At 43.9% G+C, this 18,229-nt stretch overlaps 1 protein-coding gene across 3 annotated transcripts in view; it reads left to right on the top strand.

The window, feature by feature from the left end:
• Positions 1 to 18,229, top strand: part of LOC140188485 (tumor necrosis factor receptor superfamily member 25-like) — a 40,265-nt gene that overhangs the window by 3,489 nt on the left and 18,547 nt on the right. For 2 of the 3 annotated variants that reach the window (XM_072244780.1, XM_072244782.1), the window contains 3 exons: positions 9,973 to 10,237; positions 11,555 to 11,683; positions 18,047 to 18,199. In XM_072244780.1, the coding sequence (XP_072100881.1) occupies positions 9,973 to 10,237; positions 11,555 to 11,683; positions 18,047 to 18,199 (547 nt within the window). Of the gene's footprint in view, positions 1 to 1,847; positions 1,917 to 9,972; positions 10,238 to 11,554; positions 11,684 to 18,046; positions 18,200 to 18,229 lie in introns of those variants that run through there. The other variant, XM_072244781.1, reaches the window with a different exon arrangement.

The raw sequence follows: 18,229 nt of genomic DNA on the forward strand, positions 1-18,229 counted from the left end.
ACAATGATCAATTAATAATAATAATAATAATAATAAGTTCTTTATTGATCTTGAGTGGGAAATTCTCTCATTACAGCAGCAACATTTAAAAACACATTTAGCAGTGTGAAGACTTAACTAATAATAAAATGCACAATAATAATGTATGAAATAATAAAGCAGAGACTTTTGTGCTATGATGTGTGTTCTCCTGTTGCACAGAGATGAACTGGTGTATGTGCTTATTGCATTTGATAGGAAAGGCTTTCTGTAATGATCCCTTTGACAGCAGAGCTGAATGAGTCTGTTTGAAAGGGTGCTCCACTGCTTATTCAGTAGGCCATGGAGAGGATATGCCAGATTGTCCATAATGGACAACAGTTTGTTTAGTGACCTCCTCTCCACCACTAACTCAACAGAGCCTGGGTTGTAGCCAAGGACGGATCCAGCCTTTTTGATGAGTTTATTTAGTCTTTTTGCATCACCAGCACCGATGCTACTCCCTCAACATAAAGCGGCAAAGAAGACTGCACTCACCACAACAGACTGGTAAGAGATCTCCAGCATCCTGCTGCACACATTGAAGGATCTCAGCTTCCTGAGAAAATAGAGTCTGCTCATCCCCTTCTTGTAAACAGCCCTGTTGTTGGTTTTCCAGTCAAGTCTGTTGTCAAGGTGAACACCCAAGTATTTGTACTCCTTCACCACCACAACTTCTTCTCCCAGAATGTATACAAGACTCGTCACAGTCCTCCTTCTCCTAAATCAATCACCATCTCCCTTGTTTTGGCCACATTCAGGAGCAGGTGATTCCTCCTGCACCACTCCATAGACTTGTCCACCAGTCCTCTGTACTCAGACTCCCGCCCATCCCTGATACACCCAACCTCCGCAGAGTCATCAGAGATCTTCTGCAAGTGACAAGACTCAGATCCGTACTTAAAATCTGAGGTGTACAGTCTAAATAAAAACGGAGACAGGACAATCCCTTGTGGCACTCTAATGCCACTCACCACCATCTCATACAGAGAACCACCCAGTCATACAAATGGGGGTCTATCTATCTATCTATCTAACCAACCTACTTAGCAGTACATCCAGACTGCAAGAGGAAACTGGAGCACCTGGAAGAAACCCACGCGGTCACAGGGAGAAGGTACAAACTCCTTACAAGCCCCAAACTCCAACTCCCCAAGGTGTAATAACAAAATACTAACTGCTACCTATGACTTGCTGTTAATTCATTACCAGATCAAACTCCTGGAATTCATTTTGGGGAATATCCTCACTGTATGGAATACTGATATTCATGGTCACGGCACATGGTCATATTCTCAAGAACGATTTAATATGAGTGATGAATGCTGGACACAAATTGATGTTTTGAAGATTTCTACATTATGCAGACAATTGGAAAAATTGATTAATGGGCATGAAGTTCAGAGGTGTCTGAAACTGAACTGAGCAGTTAATATGTAGATAAGAATGAGAATCAATAAGAGGGTGTGATTCATAGGGTTACAATTGTAGATTAGGAGGAGGATAAAGGTCAATGAGTGAGTGAGGAGTTGTATCACACTTAAGGGTAAAAATGCAAGAGTTGCAATGAAGATGGAAGGTGGAATTTCTGGGGGAATACCATCAATGTAATGAGATTGGTGAGGGTGTGTCTTCACTGGTGCAATCTTCTGCTTTCTATCCCTCAGACTCTCTCCATTGTTTACATGGCAACTGATTCTACAGTCAGTGGTTACAGAGATAAACTTAATTTGACAACATGCTCTAGCTCCCTTATGGGAGACTCCCTGCCACATGTGAGGCCAAGGCGTTGAGAGGCCTGACTATGCTGTTATCCCTGTGGCATACTTCCATTGGCCTCCGAACCACTGGGTTGTGAAGTTCTATTTGTACAGAGGTTGGCCATGACATCCACAATGGTAAATATTGACATTCATGAACAGCAACTGACATTATAGAAATGGACTACTACATCAGTCATTATCTGGAACAGAGAAGAGGAAAGATAAAAATGGGAGAAGAGATGGGTTTGCCAAAGAGCAGTTGTGAGTCATTGCATAACATGAGATTACACAGTAGCTTCTTGGGTTTTGTTACTGTAGGGAGATAAGATTTCAGATAAAGTCCTTACAGCACCATGAAAGGAAAGAACCCACACTGGAAAATGCTGTGACCTAATTTATTAGCAGTGGATTTTGCTGCTCTCTGCAGTTTGGCTGTGTTAGATGTATGCTACTTATATACTACTATTTGTGCTTCCAGCTCAATAAGGCAAGCCATGCAGTTGTAATTCATCAGGAAAACAAGTTGTAAGGTTAGGAGAGAAAGTTAGTTAGTGAGGAAGGAATGTGAGTACGGGATGGTTAGGATGGTGATAAGGGTCCTCACTAGACAAGAGCTTCCCCTCATCTGCCAAAGAATGGTGTGTTAAAGTTGGCTGGTGTTCCAGGCTGACACATGCCCGTTCCACAATGGGTGCCTTCCACAAGTGATAAATTTCTGTCTGAGTGGCAGATTCTCCCATGGCCCTGATTCCTTCCCCAGAATTATAGATCAACCCCAGAGTTTTTCACCACACATAAATGACATATCCCTCCCCCAAGACACAGACTATCCCCACAATGAAATAGCACCCCCACTGTATCTGCCTCACAATTTGCTTCATCGCCCACGTGACTCTTAACACAATACACTCCCAACCAAAGCACAAATCGCCTCAGAGCAGTGAATGTAGGAAACAGGAAACGATCATAACAAAGAGCAGACTGGAGTTAGAAGTTAGCAATGTAACTGGCAATGTTGAAAGAAATATGGCTGGAATTGCGCAAAGGAAGTAAGCAGGGATCCAAAAGAGAGGGGCCATCAGTGTGAAGAGAGTTAGAAGGTTTAGGTGGGACCTGAAGGGGATTTTTTTTCACATGGAGTGGTTATAATAGGTAACGTGCTGCAAGAGGAGGGGATGGTGGAAATATATGTGTAGACAAGTCTTTTATAGATAATAGTAGGTATGGAAATAGTGAACTGAAGGACCTGTTTGTGTGCTGTATGATGCTATGAAACCAAGAATGATGCAGATATAACCACTGAGTACAATACTGGAGAAGGGATAACTAGAGTTTATAAGGATTTGCTTTGACATCCTCGTTTTTCTGAAATGTTTTAGTACTGAAATAATTTGAAGTGGAATAATCATTGAAATGTTCAAAACTTGAGTTACTTCACTTGCAGCGGACTCTTGCCTGGAGAAATATTTGCCAGGAAATGACAAAGAACTTTCTTGCTCTCTTTTGAAACAGTGGCTGGATAGTTTATCATTGGTCTTGCAACCTGTCTTCTCTGAGGGGAGGGGTATGGAGGTCTTTTGCATCCACCAGACAGAGCAGACCCCCTCAGTGCTAACCATTAGAGAGCAAAGTTTCCCCTCATTCGCATGCTGGTGTGCTTAGGTCATGGGAGGGGGGTCAAATCCACAAGTTCTTACAAAGACACAAAGCTGTTATCTATGAGTCACGAGTGTGATGAGTTAATGCAGCAAAATGTTACAGCACCCTGAGATTTGTGGTACAGTCTTGCATAGATTATACATTTTGTTTTCTCCCAGGAACACAGTCCACTTGCATTTTGCCGGTGCTAAATTTCTGGTACTAAGTTCAGGTAATCCTGTTGGAAGCTAGGTATTGCAATGGACTGTCATGGGACATTGCAGCCTACAAAAATACTGGGGGTAAAAATGAGGTGGGCACATGTTTTCACATGATTTGGGAGTGTTCCATGGTTCGTCCCTTTTGGTGTAAAGTTCTTGATTTGTTGGGGAGTTGGTCAGGTTCCACACTGCCCTTGTGCCCATGGCTTTGTCTCCTGGGTGATAGGACAATGACACCTAATGTAAACAATTACAAGTTCACTATTTTAAAGGTGGGTCTCATCACATCTGCAAGAATTATATTGCAAAACTGGAAAAAACCCAGATCTCCCACTGTGAAGGAATGGACTGAAGAAATGGTTAAGATTTCATCATACGAACACATGTAGGGGAGAATTAACAGTGAGGGGAAAGTGCAAGACGCGTGGGATCAATTTTGGTTGTATGTTAATTTAAACTTAAATTAGAACTTCTTTCTGTTTCTAGGTTTTACTTGTTTTCCTGTCATGGGATGGCTGTGTAAATATGCTGTACTCTATCCACTCTGTGACATGCCATGCTGCTTTGTAAAATAAGAATAAATAATAATAAAAATTTAAATTACAAAAAAAAAATACTGGGGGATTTCCAGAAAACTCTTAGAGACTTTGCAAGAGATAAGATGTGACCTGTGATCTGTTGCTGTTGCTCTTCAATACCACCCCTGTCCAATGACGAGGAAGGCACCATATTCTGACAGTTATGCGATGAAGAGAACGGAGGGCTAATGCATAGACTGAGTATTTCCCCAAAACTCACCTTTTGCATTTTCTCAGAAATGGTATTGTGGAAAGGAAATTCAAATATCTGCAAATACAAAATCTATTGTTTCTCGAAACTTTCTCTTAAGATGAGCCTGCGGAAAATTCTCTGTACTGTACAACTACCAGAGAGTTGCTAAAGAAGGAACAAGAAATTAGCTGTGCTTTTCAAGTAAGGTTAAATGAGTAAATTCATGCCCCAAAAAAGTGAGGAGTTCAGAGCAAATGAAGCACGGAGAGCATCTTGATTTCCAATGTGTGGCATAGCTGTTTGAAAATGGTTGCTGGTGGAAGGGAGCAGGTGAGAAGTGAAACAAGCTTAATCAAAGTGGTAGCAAGGTATAATGGTCAGGAGGCCAGTGCAGAACAAAGCAAAGTTCAAATACAACAGTACCTATTCTGCATTCAAAGAGAAATCTGATCATTCAAATGCGATATCACGATCTCTTGATCGGATTCCACTATATTGCTAAAAACATCACTGAGAAACAAACTCCAGCGAATGATACAAAAGCATTACCATGAATCTGAAATAAAAACTGAAAATGCTCAACAAGCCTGACAGCATCACAGAGAGAAACACCAAGTTAATCTTTCAAGTTGGTAACATTTTAGCAGGATGAGGAAAGTCCAAAGATTTTAATTTTCAAAGGAAGGCTTGAATAACGGAAATGGCTGCATCAGGGAACTATCAAACTCATTTATTTCCAGCATTCTTCTCTCTATTATCTGAATGCAGACTCCAGTTTATATAAGCTGGGATCAAAGAGCTGGTGTGTATTAAACAAAACGATGGATATTGGTGTACATTAATGCCAAACATTTCACTGACTGCCTTCAAAACTCACTGCCATTGGTGAGGAAAAAGAACTTCCACAGTGGCGTTGGTAAGGAGATAAAGGTTTTTGGTCAAGTGACATGAGCTGTGATATATGTCCAAGCCAGGATGGTCAAAGACTTGGAGGTGTTCCAATAGGACAGATGCTGTTGTTGTTTTGGTAGTAGATGCTGTAAGTTTACGATGTGCCATCAGGAAAGCCCTAACAAGTTGCCTTGTGCATTTTATGGAAGGTACACAGTGCATCAGTGGTGTGGTGGTGGGACCAAGTATTTAAGATGTGGTGTCTGTCAGATGGACCACTTTGCCCTAGATGGCATTAGCCGTCTTAAATTTCACTGGTACTTTATCATCAGAATCTGATAGATGCCCCATCAGCTGCTTTCCCTCAATCATAATGTTGGAAGTGAGTTGAGAACCGTTAGAACTCTTTTGATAACAAAAGTAGGCCATGTCCACCTTCAGTAATATTCAGACTCAGGCTGATAAGTAGCAAATAATATTTGTGCCTTATAACCGTGAGGTGAAACCCATTCTTTACTGACTCATTCATCCTTTTCCTCCATCTGGTCTGACTCCTCTTGCCCCTTTCTGCTCCATCTTTATTTTTTAAAAGCTTGGTTGCATACCAGCATCCAGCCCGTTCTTCTCCTTTGCATCTCCTCAGGGAGAAAGGAGGTGAGCTACTCTCCACAACTTACACAGGCATCTGATCTCTTCTTATGGATCATGATGTGACTGACCAAGCTATGTTCTGATCAATGGTGACCACCTTTCTTCCTCTCCTCAAAGATTTGATAGTGGGTGAGTTATTAAATACAAAGCAAAGAAGAGGTGTTGAGGTTTTCTGTTACTGGAGGTCACTGTTGCATGAATAGACAACCCAAGTGTTATTTGCTGAGCATTTTCAAGAAAGTAAAATGGATTCCTAGACAATGGAGGAGAAAAGGAGATCATGATCCTATTCAATTGCAAAGCAAGCTGAAAGAGCCTATTCTGCTCCATTTTTCCATGATTTCTTTTCCATTGTTTGCTACTTATCAACCAAGCCTGTCAATGTGCAGGTGTATTTGGACATAGGCCTAGACTGCTCAGCAATCTGAGGAGTTCCAAATAAGAGCCGAACACTGAATCTTCTGAAACATTCCTATGTCTATGGATCCAGAACTGGCTTGCCCACGGAAGGCAAAGAGCAGTGTAGACGGGTCAAATTCTGCATGGAGGCCGGTGACCAGTGGTGTGCCTCAGGGATCCGTTCTGGGACCCCTACTCTTCATGAGTTTTATAAATGACCTGGATGAGGAAGTGGAGGGATGGGTTAGTAAATTTGCTGATGACACAAAGGTTAGGGGTGTTGTGGATAGTGTGAAGGGCTGTCAGAGCTTACAGCAGGACATTGATAGGATGCAAAACTGGGCTGAGAAGTGGCAGATGGAGTTCAACCCAGATAAGTGTGAGGTGGTTCATTTTGGTAGGTCAAATATGATGGCAGAATATAGCATTAATAGTAAGACTCTTGGCAGTGTGGAGGATCAGAGGGATCTTGGGGTCCAAGTCCACAGGACACTCAAAGCTGCTACGCAGGTTGACTCTGTGGTTAAGAAGGCATACGGTGCATTGGCCTTCATCAACCGTAGGATTGAGTTTAAAAGTCGAGAGGTAGTGTTGCAGCTGTATAGGACCCTGGTCAGACCCCACTTGGAGTACTGTGCTCAGTTCTGGTCGCCTCACTACAGGAAGGACGTGGAAACCATAGAAAGGGTGTAGAGGAGATTTACAAGGACGTTGCCTGGATTGGGAAGCATGCCTTATGAGAATGGGTTGAGCGAACTCGGCCTTTTCCCCTTGGAGCAACGGAGGATGAGAGGTGACCTGATAAAGGTGTATAAGATAGTGAGAGGCATTGATCATGTGGATAGTCGGAGGCTTTTTCCCGGGGCTGAAATGGCTAGCATGAGAGGGCATAGTTTTAAGGTGCTTGGAAGTAGGTACAAAGGAGATGTCAGGGGTAAGTTTTTTAAGCAGGGAGTGGTGAGTGTGTGGAATGGGCTGCCGGCAGTGGTGGTGGAGACGGAAATGATAGGGTCTTTTAAGAGACTCCTGGATAGGTACATGGAGCTTAGAAAAATAGAGGGCTGTGGGTAAGCCTAGGTAATTCTAAGGTAAGGACCTGTTTGACACAGCTTTGTGGGCCGAAGGGCCTGTATTGTCTTGCAGGTTTTCTATCTTTCTATGTTTTCTATGTCTAATCTTATAATAAAGGAAAATCACTAACGAAGAAGCTAACGATGGTTGGGCCAAGGACACCCTCCAGAGAAACATCTGCGGCATGGGCCTGATCTGAGCTAATTGGCTTGCAATCATCACAACCCCCATGCTAAGTATGTTAGTGGGCAGTTTTATTACTCTTTAACTCTCATGGACATTATCGGGATCTGAGGGTATAACATTTAGTCAAGTGGTAACCTTGCGTTAAGAGCAGTTGTCCTCAGCCCACTTTGAAATTAAGCTCCTTTGCTTGAATTCGGCTGAAGTCCTCAAAATGGATTAAAAGCAGATAGTCAAGGCAGAGCTCAAAATGAACATTGATAACAGGTTTTTGGTGATTATGTGCTGCTGGATGGAACTGCTGACAACTTGACTTTCATGAGGATTGGAAGTGGCTGTTAGAATTAGATTGAATTTGACTTACCTCATTTTTTTAGTAAACAGGACACATGTAGGAAATGTGCCAGTATTGTAGTTGTGCCTGAGCAGCTAGCCAGTTCAACTTTTTACTTTTCAGAAGCAGGGTTATCTTCAAGGCCCATAGGTTTTGCTGTATCCAGTGCACTCAGCTCCTTCTTGATGTCATAAGGAATCAAAGTAATTAAAGGTGTTGGAATATATTGGTGGGAAGTACATTTCAAAAATAAACTATAACTTGTGTTCTTAGTATTATTTATTTACTTTTTTTTGTATTTGCACAGTTTGTCACTTTTGCACATTGTTTGTCCATCTTTGTTTTTGTGTAGGTTTTCATTGATACTATCGTATTTTGAATTTCTGAATTCAAACTGAATTTCAGGGTAGTGTATCGTGACATATACTTACTTCAGTAATAAATTAACTTAGAACTTTGAAGTGCATGTGCAACTATGACAGTGTAGGCTAATGTAATGGTTGGAAACAAGCATGTTTCACAGCCACCGACATTGAGTTGGGGTTCACTTTAGGAGGCTAGACTGACGTGAGGACATAATTACATGAAGATTTTTTTCACTGCGCTTTACGTTCTGTGTTTGGAGAACAGTAAATGAGTCGTTATGGTTTTTCTTAAACTTAAAAGGCCTCATGCCATTTTATTTGCGAAAACCTACAATAGTAGGTTACTACATCGATTGGGCTTATCTCAAATAATAATGAGGCAGCCTACAGAGAAGAGATCATCTCCTGGACACAGTGGTGTCAAGAAAACAATCTCTTCCTCAATGTCGCAAATACAAAGGAGCTGGTTGTGAACCTCAAGAGGAATGGAGACAGGCTCACCCCTATTGACATCAATGCATCTGGGGTTGAGAAGGTGAACTGCTTTAAGTTCCTCAGCATATACATCACCAAGGATCTCACCTGGTTTGTACATACCAGCTATGTGGTGAAAAAAGCACAATAGCACCTCTTTCACCTCAGACAGTTGAAGAAGTTTGGTATGGGCTTCCAAATCCTAAGTACATTCTACAGGGGCACAATTGAGAGCATCACTGCCTGGTATGGGAACTGTACTTCCCTCAATTGCAGGACTCTGCAGAGAGTGGTGCGGACAGCCTAGCGCATCTGTAGATGTGAACCTCCCACTATTCAGCACATTTACAAAGACGGGTGTGTAAAAATGGCCCGAAGGATCATTAGGGACCCGAGTCACCCCAACCACAAACTGTTCCAGCTGCTACCATCTGGGAAACGGAACCGCAGCATAAAAGCCAGGACCAACAGGCTCCAGGACAGCTTCTTCCACCAGGCCATCAGACTGATTAATTCACGCTGATACAACTGCATCTCTATGTTATATTGACTGTCCTGTTGTACATACTATTTATTATAAATTACTACAAATTGCATGTTGCTCATTTAGACAGAGACGTAACGCAAAGATTTTTACTCCTCCTGTATATGAAGGATGTAAGTAATAAAGTCAACTCAATTCAATGTGGCTTGTGGAGAGAATGTTGAAATTAATCATCCAATTGACAATTCTGGCTGAAGGAGATTACAGAACTATTAACCCCTTGTTCTCATGCATTGGGCTCTGTCATCATTTAAGATAAAGGCATCAATGAATCTTCCTAGATTTAAATTACTAGATCTATATGGACATCACAACTGTGCTAAGATCTGATAAGAATATTGGACCATTTTGTCCAACTGTATTCAGTATGTATGTGATATGATATCACAGGGCTGGCACCTCATTTTTAAGTGTATCTGGTGCGGCACCTGACACCATCTGCTGCCACTTTACCCCCTTTCTTGATGGTAGTGGGTGGAGTGCAGGGTATGCAGGCTCATGAATTTATAGATTGTGCTGAAGTAGATGCCCCACCAGCCAGATGCGAGGAGTTAGATTCTGAATCTTGTCTGTTTGGAAGCTGGTGTTGGTGTATATTAGCCAAAGGCAAGCGATTGCCAGACTAATGCTCGCACTCTCCATTTCCCAGTTTTATGCCGTGATATTTGCTTCTGGAGCTTTCGGTCGTTCAACAGCTGGTGATTCCTGGAATTTCAGTCGTTTAACAGCTGCCAGTTCCTGGAACTTGACGCGCGCAGAAGAAAACATGCAGATCTTGAGGTGGGAGACCAAGCAGCCCGGAATTTGGAATGACAAAAACCAGAAAAGAAGGAAAAGACTCAGTACAAATTGCCCAGAGAACCAGTATCCTGATCCTTCAGACAACTCGCTCTGCTGCAGAAAGTGTCCAGCAGGTGGGTGTCCTGTACAACCTCTCTAGAATCATGGCTAATACAATTCTGAAGGTGGCCACTTGACCTTTGAAGGAACCATTCATTTATGCCCAAATCATAGGTTTTCTTCCTCAAAAAAATTGTAGGAAGAAATTTACTACTGAATAAGCTTCCATTGGCATTCTAAACAGTACAACACATGGCATAGCTTCACCTTATGACCCAATTGCCATAAATCCATGTCCTCACCACTCCTGGAGTAACATCACTTTATTTATTCTATTAAGCTCCTTCATCATCTTGAAGACCCAATGAAAGCTCCTCTGCTGTCATAAGAACAACCCCGAGTATTTTACGAGTAAAACCAAAAAATGCCAGAGAAGCTAATTGGTGAAGAAGCCTCCATGGAGAGAGGAAAGCAGTTAATACTTCAGGTTGAAGATTTTTATCAGAACTTCATACTTTCCATATAGTTGAAGTTTTGTGTCACTCGTACCATTGTGGTAGATTTATGCACATGCTCTAAAACCTTTACATCATTATGGTGCCCAAATTTGCTGAACCATAGCCAGTGATTTATAAAAGATTAACATAAACCTCCCAGCTTCTGTATTTCATGCACGTTATTTATAAACCCAAAGACCAATACCCCGTTAAACATTCTTGTGTTCTTTCCTGCTGTCTTCAACGGAATGTGCACATGCATAATCGTGGTTCTCTTTGTCCCTGCGCCCACCCTGCTTAAGATTCTACCATCCCTGTCCTCAGCTTCGAAAGTAAAACTTCATCACACACGTATTTGCTCATTTCATCAATCTATGTCGTCCTGTATCATGCTTCTCACCATTGCTTTTACTCAATTTGATTCGCTTACTGACTGTGAAATAACATGCTGTACATCCACGTCCAAATTGTTAATATGATTCAGCAAGAGCAGCAGTCCCGGGGAACAGAGTTGTACACATTTCCAGCATAATAAACAACCCTTCATCTCACTACGACATTTATTTCCCCCCTTTCCAATTTAATCATGTTGCTGATAAGTTTATAATGTGGTCATTTTTGATGTAAACTATTAATTGACCTACCTTCTTCAGTCTTCTGTTACTTCAAAAAGCTCACTCAAATACTTTAAGAAGTTGTCTTTAATAAATCCAAAATGACCTTTTTTTTATTACGCTGGATTCTTCTATAAAAATACATAAACGTCTTCAACTTCCCTTGTAATGCCTATCAGCATTTTGCACCTCCGTGCTATGATGTAAGTTGGGGAACAAGGTAATTCCTGCTAATGTGGAGAATGAATGATGAGATAGTCTCATGATTTTCTTTTATCAGGTTCCTTTGTGAAAGCCTCATGCAAGACACATGGTGGTCAACCACAATGCGAGCCCTGCCCAGGGGGTACTTACCTTGCTTTTAAAAATTACCTAAGTGAATGTCAGATCTGCAAAACATGTGACAAAAGTAAGTAAGACCCAAAGTCCCCTCCAAGTTCCTCAGTTGCACCTAGTTCAAACTGTTCGAATGGTACCCAAGTGTTACCTTCTGCTCGCCACGAACACAAGAGATTCTGCAGATACAGGAAATCTTGAAAAAGCACGTAAAATGCTGGAGAAAATCAGACTTGGAGCGATAGAGCAGCGGAAGAAGTGCATGGAGTAAAGCCAGATCTAACATATAGAGAGGCTTTGAGGAAAGAGAAGCAGAATAAGGGGTGTAAAGGTAGTAAGGCAGAAGGGCTGAAGTGTGTGTACCTCAATGCAAGAAACATCAGGAACAAAGGTGATGAACTGAGAGCTTGGATACATACATGGAATTATGATGTAATAGCCATTACAGAGACTTGGCTGGCACCAGGGCAGGAATGGATTCTCAATATTCCCGGATTTCACTGCTTTAAAAGGGATGGGGGGGGGGGAGGGGAGAAGGGGTAACATTACTGGTCAGAGATACTACTACAGCTACAGGAAGGGTGGGTAATGTAGCAGGATCCTCTTCTGAGTCAGTATTGGTGGAAGTCAGGCACAGGAAGGGAGCAGTTACTCTATTGGGAGTATTCTATAGGCCCCCTGCTAGCAGCAGAGATACCGAGGAGCAGATTGGGAGGCAGATTTTGGAAAGGTGCAAAAATAACAGGGTTGTTATCATGAGTGACTTTAACTTCCCTAATATTGATTGGCACCTGATTAGTTCCAAGGGTTTAGATGGGGCAGAATTTGTTAAGTGTGTCCAGGATGGATTCCTGTCACAGTATGTGGACAGGCCGACCAGGGGGCATGCCATACTAGATCTAGTATTAGGTAACGAACTGGGTCAGGTCACAGATCTCTCAGTGGGTGAGCATCTGGGGGACAGTGACCACCGTTCCCTGGCCTTTAGCATTATCATGGAAAAGGATAGAATCAGAGAGGACAGGAAAACTTTTAATTGGGGAAGGGCAAATTATGAGGCTATAAGGCTAGAACTTGTGGGTGTGAATTGGAATGATGTTTTTGCAGGGAAATATCCTATGGACATGTGGTCGATGTTTAGGGATCTCTTGCAGGATGTTAGGGATAAATTTGTCCCAGTGAGGAAGATAAAGAATGGTAGGGTGAAGGAACCATGGGTGACAAGTGAGGTGGAAAATCTAGTCAGGTGGAAGAAGGCAGCATACATGAGGTTTAGGAAGCAAGGATCAGATGTGTCCATTGAGGAATATAGAGTAGCAAGAAAGGAGCTTAAGAAGGGGCTGAGGAGAGCAAGAAGGGGGCATGAGAAGGCCTTGGCAAGTAGGGTAAAGGAAAACCCCAAGGTATTCTTCAATTATGTGAAGAACAAAGGGATGACAGGAGTGAAGGTAGGACTGATTAGAGATAAAGGTGGGAAGATGTGCCTGGAAGCTGTGGACGTGAGCAAGGTCCTCAATGAATACTTCTCTTCGGTATTCACCAATGAGAGGGAACTTGATGATGGTGAGGACAATATGATTGAGGTTGATGTTCTGGACCATGTTGATATTAAGGGAGAGGAGGTGTGGGAGTTGTTAAAATACATTAGGACGGATAAGTCCCCGGGGCCTGATGGAATATTCCCCAGACTGCTCCACGAGGCAAGGGAAGAGATTGCTGAGCCTCTGGCTAGGATCTTTATGTCCTCATTGTACACGGGAATGGTACCGGAGGATTGGAAGGAGGCAAATGTTGTCCCCTTGTTCAAAAAAGGTAGTAGGGATAGTCCAAGTAATTACAGACCAGTGAGCCTTACATCTGTGGTGGGAAAGCTGTTGGAAAAGATTCTTAGAGATAGATTCTGTGGGCATTTAGAGAAACATGGTCTGATCAGGGACAGTCAGCATGGCTTTGTGAAGGGCAGATTGTGTCTAACAAGCCTGATAGAGTTCTTTGAGGAGGTGACCAGGCATAGTGCAGTGGATGTGATCTACATGGATTTTAGTAAGGCATTTGACAAGGTTCCACGCAATAGACTTATTCAGAAAGTCAGAAGGCATGGGATCCACGGAAGTTTGGCCAGGTGGATTCAGAATTGGCTTGCCTGCAAAAACCAAAGGGTCACAGTGGAGGGAGTACATTCAGATTGGAGGGTTGTGACTAGTGGTGTCCCACAAGGATCTGTTCTGGGACCTCTACCTTTCATGATTTTTATTAACGACCTGGATGTGGGGGTAGAAGGGTGGGTTGGCAAGTTTACAGATGACACAAAGGTTGGTAGTGTTGTGGATGGTGTAGAGGATTGTCGAAGATTGCAGAGAGACATTGATAGGATGCAGAGGTGGGCTGAGAAGTGGCAGATGGAGTTCAACCCAGAGAAGTGTGAGGTGGTACACTTTGGAAGGACAAACTCCAAGGCAGAGTACAAAGTAAATGGCAGGATACTTGGTAGTGTGGAGGAGCAGAGGGATCTGGGGGTACATGTCCACAGATCCCTGAAAAGTTGCCTCACAGGTGGATAGGGTAGTTAAGAACGCTTATGGGGTGTTAGCTTTCATAAGTCGAGGGATAGAGTTTAAGAGTCGCGAGGTAATGATGCAGCTCTATAAAACTCTGGTCAGGCCGCACTTGGAGTACTGTGTCCAGTTCTGGTCACCTCACTATAGGAAGGATGTGGAAGCATTGGAAAGGGTACAGAGGAGATTTACCAGGATGCTGCCTGGTTTAGAGAGCATTATGATCAGAGATTAAGGGAGCTAGGGCTTTACTCTTTGGAGAGAAGAAGGATGAGGGGAGACATGATAGAGGTATACAAGATATTAAGAGGAATAGATAGAGTGGATAGCCAGCGCCTCTTCCCCAGGGCACCACTGCTCAATACAAGAGGACATGGCTTTAAGGTAAGGAGAGGGAAGGGGGATATTAGAGGAAGATTTTTTACTCAGAGAGTGGTTGGTGCGTGGAATGCATTGCCTGAGTCAGTGGTGGAGGCTGATACACTTGTGAAATTTAAGAGACTACTAGACAGGTATATGGAGGAATTTAAGGTGGGGGGGGTTATATGGGAGGCGAGGTTTAAGGGCTGGCACAACATTGTGGGCCGAAGGGCCTGTACTATGCTGTACTATTCTATGTTCTATGTAACCAGGCAGCACCTATGGAAGGGAGACCTGCTGAACGTCAGCTGTTTACTCCCCTCCGTAGATACTGCCTGACTTGCTGAGTTACTCCAGCATTTTGTGTCTACTATCTTTTGTCATCATTTTATATAAAAATTAACCCATTTTGCTCTCTTCTCAACATTTCAATCATGTTCTATATCTGTATGCCTCTCCATATTCTTGATCTGTCTTTTATTTGCCTCTTTCTTTCTCTTTTCCACTTGCACTGTGCCTCTCACTGTATGTATTACTCCACTTCTCTCACAATACCTCTCTCTCTCTCCTCCCCCTCTCTCCCCCTCCCCTTCTCTCCCCCTCCCCTTCTCTCCCCCCCTCTCCCCCCCTCTCCCCCCCTCTCTCCCCCTCTCTCCCCCCTCTCCTCCCCCTCTCCCTCTCCCCCTCTCTTCCCCTCTCTCCCCCCTCTCCTCCTCTCTCTCCCCCTCCCCCTCTCCCCTCCCTCCCCCTCTCCCCTCTCCCCTCCCCTCCCCACTCTCTCTCCCCCACTCTCTTCCCCCTCTCCCTCCCTCTCTGCCCCCTCCCCCTCTCTCCCCCTCTCCCCCTCCCCCCTCTCTCCCCCTCCCCCCTCTCCCCCTCCCCCTCTCTCCCCCTCCCCCTCTCTCCCCCTCTCTCCCCCCTCTCTCCCCCCTCTCTCCCCCCTCTCTCCCCTCTCCCCCCCCTCCCCCTCTCTCCCTCTCTCCCCTCTCTCCCCCCTCTCCCCCTCTCTCCCCCTCTCCCCCTCTCCCCTTCTCTCCCCCTCTCTCCTCTCCCCCTCCCCACTCTCTCTCCTCCCCCTCCCCACTCTCTCTCCCCCACTCTCTTTCCCCCCTCTCTCTCCCCCTCTCCCTCTCTGCCCCGCCCCTCTCTCACCCCCCCTCTCTCTCTCTACCCCTATCTATCCCTCTTCCCTCTCTCCCCATCAATGACTATTTATCAGAATTGGGAAAGGGGTAAAATTGTTTTTTTTTATTTGCAATGTATTTCTAGTATGGTGATGCCAAGATGACTTTGCTGATGTTATTGATGAAACCATCCAGTCATTGGATTAATGAGGGTGGTTAGACAGAGAGAAAACAAAGGAACAAATGAACCTGTGAAATGGAGATCTACAGGGAATGTCCAGAAAATAATATGGATAGAAAAGGTTTAAATGATATGGGCCCAACACAGACAAATGAGACTAGCCTGAGTGGAGATTTTGGTCAGCATTGGCCAACTGACCTATTTCCATGATGTGTGTCTCTGACTCTATCAGGCAGTGTCAGTGAAGAGAGACAAGATCGGTCAAAGGAAAATGGAAGGGTTGGGAAGGTGTAATATATCTGGCATTGCAATCTCCTTCAAAGTGGTGAATATTGCAGAGGCTGCTGGACATCTGGGAATGTGAAACATTGTGATCTGTTAGGGCGTTGAACCCAGGAGTTAGAAAGTTACGAATATTTATGGCATCAGTAAGGCTGCAATTGCTGTAGTGTGTTCAGTCCTGGTCACCCAGTTGCAGGAAAGATGTTTATTAAACTAGAAGTGCAGAAAAGGTTTACCAAAAGTTTGCCGGGTGGGTGTGCTAAGTTACAAGATGGGGTTGTTTAGAAACACGCACAAAATGCTGGAGGAACTCAGCAGGTCAGGCATAGGACCGACTAAGATTTTTTCCCTGGAATGCAAGAAATTGAGGGGTGATCTGATAGAGGCATATAAGAGGCACAGGCAGGGTGAAAGCGCATAGTCTTTCCTAGGGAGGGTTTGCTAAAAACAAGGTCAGAGGCAAAGGATTTAGAAGGGACATCAGGATGCCTTCTTCATGCAAAGGGTGGTGCGAATTTGGATTGAGCTGGTGTAAATAGTGGTTGAGGTAGGCACGTTAGCAACACTTAAAAGGCATCTTGTTGAGAAGCTGGATAGGGGTGGTTTAAAGGGCTATGGGTCAAATGTGGGCAGATGAGACTAGCTCACTGGGCGACACTGTTAGCATGAACAAGTTGGGCTAAAAGGTCTCTTTCCGTGCCCCATGATTCTACGACTAATTTATTTGAATTGTGGAACACACACAAAACTCAGGAGGAACTCAGCAGGCCAGGCAGCATCTGTGTAAAATAGTAAACAGTTGACGTTTCGGGCCGAGACCGTTCAGGGGTTCCCTGATCACTGCCTTGCCCAGATATCCGTACCTGACCTGTCAAACGGGGGTAAAAAGGAGAATCATTCTCCCACTGCAAAGCTCACCCTCCCTCAAGATAACAACTTCCCTCAGTCTCTCTCCCCATATAGGAATATAGATAGGTTAAGTGAGTGGGCCAAGGTCTGGCAGATGGAATACAACGTTGGTAAATGTGAGATAATCCACCTTGGAAGGAATAATAGAAGAGCAGATTATTATTTAAATGGTGAAAGATTGCAGCATGCTGTTGTGCAGAGGGACTTGGGAGTGCTTGTGCATGAATCGCAAAAAGTTGGCTTGCAGGTACAACAGGTTATTAAGAAGGCAAACGGAATGTTGGCCTTCATTGCTAGAGGGATTGAGTTCAAGAGCAGGGAGGTCATGCTGCAACTATACAGGGTACTGGTGAGGCCGCATCTGGAGTACTGTGTGCGGTTCTGGTCTCCATACTTGAGGAAGGATATACTGGCTTTGGAGGCAGTGCAGAGGAGGTTCACCAGGTTGATTCCAGAGATAAAGGGGTTAACCTATGAGGAGAGATTGAGTCGTCTGGGACTATACTCTCTGGAAGTCAGAAGAATGAGAGGGGATCTTATAGAAACATACAAAATTTTTAAAGGGATAGATGAGATAGAAGTCGGAAAGTTGTTTCCATTGGTATGTGCGACTAGAACGAGGGGACGTTGCCTCAAGATTCAAGGGAGAAGATTTAGGACGGAGATGAGGAGAAACTGTTTTTCCCAGAGAGTGGTGAATCTGTGGAATTCTCTGGCCAGGGAAGCAGTCGAGGCTTCTTCACTAAATATATTTAAGACACAGTTAGATAGATTTTTAACATGGTAGAGGAATTAAGGATTATGGGGAAAAGGCAGGTAGATGGAGCTGAGTTTACGGACAGATCAGCCATGATCTTACTAAATGGCAGGGCAGGCTCGATGGCCTACTCCTGCTCCTATTGCTTATGTATTCTTATGTTCTTATCTCTATCCCTCAGACTATCTTTGTCACACACCTCTTCCACTCACGCTGTCACAGATGTGTAATCAGATCCACTAAACGACACGTGCTCATTTTTGTCCAGTGACGCAGACAACCATTCGTAACTGCACTGCTACTAGCAACACAGAGTGCATGTGCAAGACTGACCAGTACCAGCAGTGTCACTACACAAACTGCACGCTATTCCACTGTTTGAGCTGCTCCAGGTGCCACAACAGAGAAGTCATCAAACCCTGTGAGTACCACTGAGGGGGGAACGGGAGAG

This window comes from Mobula birostris, chromosome 27, assembly GCF_030028105.1.
Source record: "Mobula birostris isolate sMobBir1 chromosome 27, sMobBir1.hap1, whole genome shotgun sequence".
Lineage (NCBI taxonomy): Eukaryota > Metazoa > Chordata > Chondrichthyes > Myliobatiformes > Myliobatidae > Mobula > Mobula birostris.